This window comes from Mercenaria mercenaria, chromosome 1, assembly GCF_021730395.1.
Source record: "Mercenaria mercenaria strain notata chromosome 1, MADL_Memer_1, whole genome shotgun sequence".
NCBI lineage: Eukaryota > Metazoa > Mollusca > Bivalvia > Venerida > Veneridae > Mercenaria > Mercenaria mercenaria.
This window is the reverse complement of record NC_069361.1, coordinates 47,471,629-47,483,823: the sequence shown is the minus strand read 5'-3', so window position 1 is coordinate 47,483,823 and position 12,195 is coordinate 47,471,629. Positions and strand designations below refer to the sequence as shown.

Genomic DNA, 12,195 nt, shown 5'->3' with positions numbered 1-12,195 from the left:
TTTCTTTGATTTGACCTAGTGACCTAGTTTTTTTCCCCACATGACCCAGATTCGTATTTGTCCAAAATTTCATGAAAATAAATATTCTGACAAAGTTTCAGGAAGATTGGAGCAAAAAAGTGGCCTCTAGAGTGTATACAAGCTTTTCCTACGAGTTGACCTAATGACCTAGTTTTTGACCCCACATGACCCAGATTTGAAATCGTCCAAGACTTCATAATATACATTCTGACCAGAATGTATGAAGATAGAATCAAAAAGTGCCCCCTAGAGTGTCAACAAGCTTATTCTTTGATTTGACCTGGTGACCTAGTTTTTGACCCCACATGACCCAAATAAAACTTCATACGATATTTCATGCAGACAAACATTCTGACCAAGTTTTATGCACTTCAAATGTACAAGAGTGTTAACAAGCTTTTCCTTTGATTTGACTGGGTGACCTAGTTTTTGACCCCATATGACCCAGTTTCAAACCTATTGGCCTAGGAATCATCAAGATAAACACTCTGACCAAGTTTCATGAAGATAGGGTCATAAATGTGGCCTAAAGAATGTTAACAAGCTTTTCTTTTGATTTGACCCAATGACCTAGTTTTTGACCTGACATGACCCAGTTTCTATCCAGGCCTAGATATCATCAAGATATTCATTCTGTGCAAGTTTGTATCAAATCAAAGCATAAATGAAACCTCTATATGACTCAGAAATGGCCAAAATAGAAAATTTTGCCCCTTTCAGGGGCAGTAACTCTAGAACCCATGACAGAATCTAGCCGGTTTTCAAAAGGAACCAAGATCTTATTGTAACTTAAGTAGTGTGTAAGTGTGGTTAAAATCAAATATAAAATGTCACTTCTATCATGTTCACAAGGTAAAAATTAACAAATTTTGGCTCTTTTAGGATTCAATTAGGGGCTGTAACCTATTACTGGATCTGACAGATTCATCATGGAATCCAAGATTTATTGTTGTTGAAGATATTTTGCAAGTTTGTATTAAATCAAAAGATAAATAAACTCTCTATATGGCTGCAAAAGCCAAAATAGCAAATTTTGGCCCTTTAAGAACCCATGAAGGGATCTGGCCAGTTTTCGAAAGGAACTGAGATATTATGCCAATATTAGTTGTGTGCAAGTTTGATTAAAGTTGATTGCAAAATGTGGTCTCTATTGTGTTCACAAGCCAAAAATGGCAAATTTTGGCCCTTTAAGGGGCCATAACTCTGCAATCCATGACGGGATCTGGCCACTTTTCGAGAGGAACTGAAATATTATGCCAATACAAGTTGTGTGCAAGTTTGATTAAAGTTGATTGCAAAATGTGGTCTCTATTGTGTTTACAAGCCAAAAATGGCAAATTTTGGCCCTTTTAGGGGTAATAACTCTGGAACCCATGATGGGATCTGGCCAGTTATCGAAAGGAACCGAGATATTATGCCCATACAAGTTGTGTGCAAGTTTGATTAAAATCAAATACAAAATGTGGTCTCTATCGTGTTCACTAGGAAATTGTGGACGGACAACGGACGAAGGGCGATCACAAAAACTCACCTTGTCGCTACGTGACAGGTGAGCTAAAAATTTGGATGATGATGAGGAATAACAGTTTAGGGTCAATTTTATTTTGTAACAACAGAGCATCAAAACATTGCTCATAACTTGATGGAATATCTCTGCCAGAGTAATGCACAAAGTTGTTTTGTTATTGAATGGACACTGATACCCAACCATAACAAAATGGACGTGACCCTGACCCCACCAGCACCATATATATGCAAAATCAACCTGTCTTAGAGTTACTATAAGCTACCAATAGGTCATGTTTCGTTTCAATATATATCAATCAAACAACTAGATATAATCCAATAGATTGAATAGAAACTTTTTTTTCTATTTTTGGAAGCAGTGACCTTGACATCAATGGCCCTACATGCAATTCTAACCTCCAAACTGATATAACATTCCTATAGCCAAAGTTTTGTTTGATTCACTTCTACGTAATTCCAATTATCTAGAACACAGTATTTTCTGTTTAAGAAACCTTGCGCCCATGACTGTACTAAGATTCAATCCCAAGCTGGGTCTTACTATAGGCTATAAATAAGCCAAGTTTCATTTCTATATATCAATCCTAACTCATTAATTAAGTGGATACCATGAGTCAGATGAAAACCACCATCCTAAATTTCTAAGGACATTCACCAGTCTATTGTTTTGAAAATATCTGGTTGAAAAGTACTGACCTGACACAGATAAGATGTTCTTTCATAAAAGATGTAAATGGATAACAAAGATCCAGACAGACAGACATACTGACAGAAATACAGTGCACAGCAGAAGCAGTGTGAGACTGTAACAGGAGCAAAGATCACACGCTTCTCAATAATTATGTGAGGATTGGCGATTCTAGCTAAAGTACTTTTTGAATTTCAAGCATTTTCAATTTCAGACAGACCCAAGCATGCACACAGTCTATATTCTTTATTCCTTCACCTTTGGTGGGGGATAATAACAGATCTTTGTTATATAAGGTTATATCCCTTTTAGAGGCAAGCAGACCATTATAAACTACTGTTTGGTACACTGAATTTGTAACAGGTTCTTTATTTTGCAACATCTAGATAACAGTTATACTTCATTCAAGTGGTTGTAGATCTGTTTTTAAGTCTGCAGATATCTATAATATCTTTTCTTTGATGGCCATCAATCTAATTTGTAGGAAAGTCCCTATACAAATTTCTGGTCCACAAAATTTACTTTTTTTCATAATTTTACATCTTTTACAGCAACATATTACATTAATGTGAACAAAGATATTCTGAAAGGTGAATAAAATCCATTAAATAGGAAGTCAAAAAGTAACAAGAAGCTGCGTTCAATAAACGCTTGATGCCCCCGGTGGCATCCTTGTCGATACAAAGCAACCTAAGTCCAAAACGGGGTCAAGTTGAAGGTCAAACTGAGGTCAGGTGATGTCTGAAGATGAGGATTGGACACAGGTTACATCTGCATTAGTATCAAGTCATTCTAGTAAGGGGTATTGATGCTAGAAGAAACGGTCCCATTTGGTTAGCCAAGAGATGGCCCACATAAAGAACAGACGGACGTATGGACAGGAGAATCACTATATGCCTCCCGCATCAGTAGATGCCGGGGGCATAAAAACAAACTTGAATTTGTTTGTGTCCAAATGACAGAAATCAACATAGGAATATTTTCAATCAAGATACGTTAAAATTTCTTCAAAAGATTTCCAAAAACAAACAATTTCTACAATTACCCTTTAAAGTTTCTTAAAAATAATACCGGTACAATGCTATCATTTTGATCAAGTATTTAAAAAGAAGACAAGGGAAAAACCCATTACATTATAGGTGGATCATAACTAATGATAAGAGTTTTAAATGGACAGATGATTCTTTACCAAAATAAAAAATGAACTCTTGTGTTACACTAGCAAGCATCAGTTAAGGGGAGGTAATGCAATATATATACTTGGCTGTAAGGTACGTATAGTTATTCAAATATCAACAACATTATCCTCAAAAATACGGGACGAAATACTGGAACATTTATCTGGCAGTTAATACTAGCAATTATGAAAAATATTCAAATTCCAATATAAAAACACATAGTTTATGTTAAAATACACATTTTATTTTGTTGGGTTTAACGTCGCACCGACACAATTTTAGGTCATATGGCGACTTTCCAGCTTTCAAGGTGGAGGAAGACCCCAGGTGCCCCTCTGTGCATTATTTCATCACGAGCGGGCACCTGGGTAGAACCATTGACCTTCCGTAAGCCAGCTGGAATTCAATGCCACGGGTGAGGCTTGAACCCACATCGATGAGGGCCAAGTGATTTGAAGTCAATAAAAAAAAGAAAAAGAAAAGACTTAAACTGACTACAAAATCTAAGTAGATTTTATCCAATAAATATATGTTCTGTAAATGTTGCTGTCATATTTTGAGGAAAAAAGGACTTGATCTGATTATCATGATCTGATATGTCAGTAATATCAAATCTAAAGGTATTTGGACAAGCAAGCAGAGAAGCTAAGACAAGAGGACTATGATGGTCCTGAATCGCTCACATGTCCCTACATGACCCAGTTTTGAAATGAGTATGACGTCGTTTTTTCTATTTTTGACACAGTGACCTAGTTTTTGAGCTCATGTAACCCAGTTTTGAACTTGACCTAGATATCATCAAGATAAAAATTCTGACCAATTTTCATGAAGATTCATTGAAAAATATAGCCTCTAGAGGGTTTTTCTATTATTTGACCTAATGACCTAATTTTTGAAGGCACGTGACCCAGTTTTGAACTTGACCTAGATATCATCAAGGTGAACATTCTGACCAATTTTCATGAAGATCAATTGAAAAATATGGCCTCTAGAGAGGTCAAAAGTTTTTTCTATTTTTAGACCTACTGACCTAGTTTTTGACCGCAGTTGACCCAGTTTCAAACTTGACCTAGATATAATCAAGATGAACATTCAGACCAACTTTCATACAGATCCCTGAAAAATATGGCCTCTAGAGAGGTCACAAAGTTTTTCTATTATTTGACCTAATGACCTAGTTTTTGATGGCACATGACCCAGTTTTGAACTTGACCTAGATATCATCAAGTTGAACAATCTCACCAATTTTCATGAGGATCTCATGAAAAATATGGCCTCTAAAGAGGTCACAAGGTTTTTCTATTTTTAGACCTACTGACCTAGTTTTTGACCGCACGTGACCCAGTTTCGAACTTGACCTAGATATCATCAATTTGAACATTCTGACCAATTTTCATGAAGATCCATTGAAAAATATGGCCTCTAGAGAGGTCACAAGGTTTTTCTATTTTTAGACCTACTGACCTAGTTTTGGACCGCACGTGACCCAGTTTCGAACTTGACCTAGATATCATCAAGATGAACATTCTGACCAATTTTCATAAAGATCCCATGAAAAATGTGACCTCTATAGTGGTCACAAGCAAAAGTTTACGCACGGACGGACGACGGACGCCGCACGATCACAAAAGTGTGTCCCTTTTTTTCTTGTCAACAACCTTATATAGCCAAAAACATCTCACCCGGGAATGGAACCGATGTCTTTTCAATTTATTGAGCTAACAGGGTAGACTAAGTATCAAACTATGTTTTTTGTAAGATGGGAAACAACATGACACACTTACCATCCGAATCTTTCTCTTCTGTCCAGATCTGTAGTGAATCAATATCTGTCAAGCTTATGTCATCTAGCCGTCTGTGTTCATTCTCAAAGTGCAGATGTCTGTCAGAGAAAAAATATACTGTGAAATACTTTAACCCTTATCATGCTAAATACGACTGATTCTGCCTTTGCGACCAGTGCAGATCATGATCAGCCTGACTTTGAACTTTGACTCAATGACCTAACAAGAGCAACGCCTTGCGGGTGCTGACTGAGCGCTAGTCGATTGTTTTATTGTATAATAAGAATATTGTCCTACCCATGAATTATCTCAAGTCTAAAAGGCCATCACTCTTGCAAAAAACAGGATAGATTAAGTTTCTTGATGTACATGTATCCACTTATGATGGTGAAAAACTGTTGCAAGTTTTAAAGCAATAGCTTTGAAAGTTTATGAGAAAAGTTGACTTAAACATAATATTCAACCAAGAAAATGATTTTTCTAAGTCCAAAAGGGCAATAATTATTGCAAAAAGCATGATTGGAGTTAATGTTGCTTGCTGTACAGGTCACTTATGATGGTAACAAGAGTTGGCCAAGTTTTTAAAGCAATAGACTCTTTGATAGTTTAAGAAAAAGTTGACCTAAACATAAAACTTAACCAAGAAAATCTGATATTCTAGTCACAAAAGGGGCCAAAATCTTGCAAAAAGCAGGATGGAGTTATTTTCTTGCTATACAGGGTCGCTAGAATGGTGAACAATGTATGTAAGTTTAAAGGATAGCTTGATAGCTTTAGGATAAAAGCTGACCTAAACATAAAACTTAACCAAGAAAACTGATTTTCTAAGTCCAAAAGGGCAATAATTCTTTGCAAAAAGCAAGAATGGAGTTTATGTTTCTTGATGTACAGGGTCTGCTTATGAATGTGAACAAGTATTCCAAGTTTCAAAAGCAAAAGCTTTGATAGTTTAGGAAAAAGTTGACCTAAACAAAAACTTACACCAGAAATCTGATATTTTCTAGTACAAAAGGGGCCATAAATCTTGCAAAAAGCAAGTAGAGTTTGTTTCTTGCTATAACAGGTCAGCTATGATGGTGAACAAGTCATTCCAGTTTCAAAGCAATAGCTTTGATAGTTTAGGAATCAAAGCTGACCCTAACATAAAATAATAACCAGGCAACGCCGACGCCGATGCCGACGCCGACAACCGCTCAAGTGATGACAATAACTCATCATTTTTTTTCAAAAAATCAGATGAGCTAAAAATGATTACTTTTTAGGAATCTGCCCACAGGGTGCCTGCAAAGTCTGAGAGGCTAAGGTCAAATTGTTCTTGAAATATGGAGAAGAAACGCACTTTGTACTAACATTTACTGTGACCTTGAACTTACAATCTCAAAGCAACAGCGGTCACCTACAGCACATGAGCAAATATCTGCTAATTAAGGATTGTAGATTAATGTATTCTAAAGATATGAAGTAGAAACAGCTTTTGTACTAAGTCATTGTCCTTGACCTTTGACCCACCAACCTCGAAATAAACTGGGCCCATGCACTGCCAATGTGCAATGAGTCTGCCAATTTTTATGTCAAGACTTCTCAAGATATTGAATGGAAATAATTTTTGTACTAATAGCCACTGTGACTTTGACCTTTGACCTTTGACCTGTTAACCTCAAAATCAATAGGGAACATCAACTATTTATGTTCAATGTGCCTGCCAAATTTGAGGACTGTAGGTCAAGGCACTCGCAAGCTACCGAGTGGACCATTTTTTGTACTATCAAATATTGTAACCTTGACCATTGGCCTACTAATGTTAAAATCAATAGCTGTCATCCACTGGCCATGAACAATGTGCATATCAAGGTTCAGGATCATAGGTCAAAAAATTCTAACAGTGATTGAGTTGACACAAAACTGCAAACAGACAGACAGACAGACAACCAATGCCATCACATAATTAATCCCTTTGGGCGTATAATTCAAATTGTTTGGTAACTTCTAATTTACATGCTGTAAAGGTAGCAAACCCATAATATACTGTGAAATCATTTAATTTCAAAGGTAGGAAATTTTGTAGTTTTTGTCAAAATAGCTGTTTTATAGGGATATGAATTCATAATTTTCAACTTTTAACCATAAAATGTATACTTAGTATTGGTTTTTACGTCAAACTTAAAATGAAATTCTCGAAAAGATCTTGCACTAACACACAATAGGTCATGAAATTTGCTAAAAATGGTGGTACACATACCTATGATCTGAAGAAAGTTTACACGTGTACACAGTATCATTATCATTGGTCTCCCCTGTCTGGTTTACACTGAATGCGCCACCTGCAATTATACAAAGTTTTTGTTCATTCTTGTTTTTCAAAAGTCATATCAACACAGTTCAGGTAATATGATTAACTCTTCACTTTTACCAGCTGAATGAAGACCCACAGGTGCACCTTTCTGGCATTATTTCAGACATCTCGTAGGGCCATTGGTCTTCCACTAAGCGACATTAGATGAATAACTATCAAATACAAGAAGGCCATGATAGCCCTGTATCACTCACCTGAGTTTAGTTGCTTGTTAAAGGGCCACTACATAATGCTACATGCCAAATATCTAAGCCAAGGACATTGGGTTTTAGACAAGAAGATTTTTAAAGTTTTTCGTTTAGAAGTATGTAATTTTTGCTTATTCAAGAGAATTAATTCTTGCCGAGTAGAACAGTACACTGTTTAGCAGTTTTCTCCCTTATTCAATATGCATTACAACAGTTTAGCTAGTTTTTTCTATTTTTAGCTCTATCGGCCCCTAAAAGGGGCCAAGTGCCCCCATTTGAACAAATTTGGGAGAAGACCATAAAATTATGCTACAGACAAAGTTTAATGCAGATCCATCAAGCGGTTCATGAGAAGTTGTTTAAAGGTGATAATCAGTTTCTGCATTTAAGATCTTCGGCCTAAAGGCCATTAGTGCCCATTTGATCAATTTGAGAGACCATATAATGATCACTAAACAAGTTAATGATCACATCAAGCATTTCATGGAGGAAGTTGTTTAAAGAATTTCATTTTTACGCTCGTTGCGCCCCTAAAGGACAGAGTTGCCATTTGAACAAATTTGAGAGACTTTATATACATACATGCCAATGGAAATTATAAATTATTAGACATTTGTTAAGTTATTATTATTTCGTAAAAATATAGGCATTAAAAATTTGTATTAGATGGACTTCAAGAAACAACCAATTTGAAAAATTATTATCCTCCCTTTGCCTATTATGTTGTCAGAAAAGATGTTAAGTGAAATGTGGAAGACGAGATGGACAACAACGACGGACTAACCAGCCTATACAATTAGCTCAGATTGTTCAATAGTTGATATGTCTATCAAATGCAAATGTAAAACTAGACATTGTATCGAAATAAAAAGAAGTACCCAGCTTTTTATATACTTTCATATTAAAGGGGAGTAATTACAAATTTTTTTATAAAATTAGTAAAATATACATTTCAAATAGGAATCTAACTCTATGTAATCGGTCTTTTTGTTCCTTAAATAATTCTCTACCAGGATATACAAAAAGTAAAAAATGTCATTAAATGTTGATTAAATGTGATTGACCACCTTTAAAGGTATTTCTATTTTTAGCTCTTGCGGCCTCTAAAAGGGGCCAAGTGCCCCCATTTGAACAAGTTTGGGAGAGGACCATATAATGATGCTAAAGACCAAGTTTGATGAAGTTCCATCAAGCGGTTCATGATTAGAAGTTGTTTAAAGAATTATTTCGATTTTTAGCTCTTGCGACCCCTAAAAGGGACCAGGTGCCCACATTTGAACAAATTTTGGGAGAGGACCTTATAATGATCCTACAGGCCAAGTTTGATGAAGATCTATCTAGCGATTCATGAAAAAGGTTATTTAAAGGTTTTTCTATTTTCAGCTTCTAGCGGCCCCAAAAAGGGGCGAAGAGCCTCCATTTAAACAAACTTGATAGAGGACCTCACCAGCAAGCCACAGACCAAATTTGGTGTTATTCTGACCAGCAGTTTCAGAGAAGAAGATGTTTAAGTGAAAATGTTGAAGACGGATGATGGACAACAAACGACGGACCAACCAGACCACTACTACAATGTAGCTCACCCTGAACCTTTGGTTCAGGTGAGCTAAAAATGGAGATGACAGAGAGGTTGAGATATGTTTGAATTTCTGGACTGCTGATTAATCACATTGTCAATGAATCAAGATTAAATGTCTCATGAGCTGATCATCAATGTGAATTTTTGCAACTGGGATGGGGCCCATATTCGGCCCCAAAATCAGCCTTAAACAAGAGCTGTCTCCGTAGGATGACACATGCCCCCGATGGCACTTTGAATGAACAGTTATGGCCGATGTTCGAGTTTAGGACCTTTGACCTACGGAGCTGGGTCTTGCGCGCGACACATCGTCTTACTGTGTCACACATTCATGCATAGTTATTTTAAAATCCATGCATGAATGACAAAGATATGGACCGGACATGCCATCAATGCACTATCATGAAAAATGATCTTTAACGTCTAAGTGTGACCTGAACCTTTGGTTCAGTGAGCTAAAAATGGGACTGACAGAGAGTCTTGGAATGTTGACATTTCTGACTGTGATAATCACATTCATGACAAGTATTGAAATCCTCCATGAGTGACATAATGTGAATATGGAATGAATCCGATGATCCTTAAAACTCCCAATGTAAATTTGACATGTGACCTGTGACTTAGTCAAAGTACCATTCTAATACAAGTAACACTTCTACTTGTCTTAAACTGAAAACAGATCCAATCATGTGTACCCTATACAATCAATAGATTAAAGTCACAACAACAGTCGAAGAAAAGTAAAATTCAGCTGCCGGACCAATCGACTCAAAAGACATACTTCTAAGTCTAGTGTGATTTTTACCATTTGAGTACGGCCGGGCCATTCAGTTGGAAAATGCTGTAACCGAAATTGATAAAAAAATAAGTTTGTACCACATACAATTTATTGCAGCATTTTATTGTTGATGCATACAACTTCAACTCACATCTTTGTTTATTTTGTCTTTTAAAGTGTTATGATTTCTGGTATTTCTCAGTGAGAAATCGGCAGACCACAACGTCGCTAGAATTGGAAATAAACACAGAACTTGGAAAAAAGCAATATTGCACTGATGGCCCTTTCGGCCCCAATCGAGCCTAAAAAATCCCTGTAAGTTGTCAGCAATAAAGCAAATATGACATGGAATATATGTTATCTTTGCATTGTGGCAATACGTTTTAAAACCACTGTTTAAAAAGTTCGGCAGGTGACTATTTAGTAACTAAGTTTCACTCCAAAGTCACTCGTCAACTCAAAGCCAGTCAAATATTACTAGTATCTTCCCATGTTCAGTTAATTATACATATTACATCAAACAATCAATCAAGGGTTTTTTATTTCACATTTATATTTTTCTGAAAGCCGTCATCAAAATTTACATTAAGCTCATGTTGCTGCTTTTAGTTTTCTGTGTTAAGCCTACGTCACACCACTACAATAACCTTCCATCCTGTCACTTAACAAGTATCACAACACTCCCCTCAAGTTTATAATGAAAGTCACAACACTCCATATATCTTCATAATTAAATTCACAACACTTCCCGCAACTATATTATGAAATTTAGCAACATTCTCCCCAACGGAACTTTACAGTATTTTTTTTTCTTTTTTCAAGGAAAGTAAAATAACATCAAAATTGTTTCATAATTGAGCCGTGCCATTGGAAAACCAACATAGTGGCTTTGCAACCAGCATGGATCCAGACCAGCCTGCACATCCGCGCAGTCTGGTCAGGCTCCATGCTGTTCGCTAACAGTTTCTCTAATAGCAATTGGTTATGAAAGCGAACAGCATGGATCCTGATCAGACTGCGCGGATGCGCAGGCTGGTCTGGATCCATGCTGGTCGCAAAGCCACTATGTTGGTTTTCTCATGGCGGGGCTCATATGTTGTTCATGTTTTATCATGATATTACTATATCCGACATAATATCAGACTTTATCTTGATTAGTCAAAGATCCGGTAATTTTTGTGCCTATTTATCAACTTGAAAAATCTTGTCGATTCCTAATAGTATGTATGGGCAGACACATTGGGATTTTTTTATACATCTTAAAAGCATCTGCCTTGTACAAATACAAAACATTGCACTAAGACATACACATTTGTAAAACATTTACATTTACATGTTAAAGGGAGTCATTTAATCAATTTATCTAAAATTTTTAAATAGGTGTTATTATTAAATACATGATCAGATTTACTACAAGTACCCATAAATTAAAACATTTCAACTGTCAACATCATGAGTTATAAGGCTATATGCCAATAAAAGAAACTGATCTTTGTTTCATATAAAATTCAGCTACTTCAGATCAATTTTGATACAATTTCTAGATTTTCACTCCGTCGTAGACCTTTTTTCCACAAGATATCCATAGTAAATTTGCTTCAAGAAAACAAAAAGAAAAAAGGGTGTTGAATAGTATGAAGTGAAATGCAAGTCAACTGAAATTAGGTACCCTCATATTGCCGCATTTCAGAAAGCGGTCCGCAGAATAAACACCCTACTTTCATTTTCAAGTAAACAACTCGAAAACATGCAAATTTAAGCATGAAAAGTGTCTTATTTTATGTAAAATTCATTCCACCAGTGAAATAATGCCCATTTGGCGAAAAATGGAAAAATTAGGATCCATTTATTATGGACTTCTTTTGACTACACCACAGAAGCACATTTTTGACTGAATTATTGCTATATAACCTGATCATAAGTTTTTAAGCTGCAACTATACAAAAGGGCTGATTGTAAACACATATGCCCCCCATGATGTATTTTCCCATTTTCAGTCCCGTGCTTATTATGGCCTTGACCTTTGACCTACTGACCCCTAAAATAATAGGGGTCATCAACTTCATAAGCCCAATAATGCTGTCAAATTTGAAGATACT

General features: G+C 36.1%; 1 protein-coding gene across 2 annotated transcripts in view; it reads right to left on the bottom strand.

The window, feature by feature from the left end:
• Positions 1-12,195, bottom strand: part of LOC123539577 (zinc finger FYVE domain-containing protein 21-like) — a 34,788-nt gene that overhangs the window by 8,850 nt on the left and 13,743 nt on the right. For both annotated transcript variants that reach the window (XM_045324226.2, XM_045324232.2), the window contains exons 4-5: positions 7,438-7,519; positions 5,199-5,296 (exon numbers count right to left, since the gene is read on the bottom strand). In XM_045324226.2, coding sequence (XP_045180161.2) covers positions 5,199-5,296; positions 7,438-7,519 — 180 coding nt within the window. The remainder of the gene's footprint in view (positions 1-5,198; positions 5,297-7,437; positions 7,520-12,195) is intronic.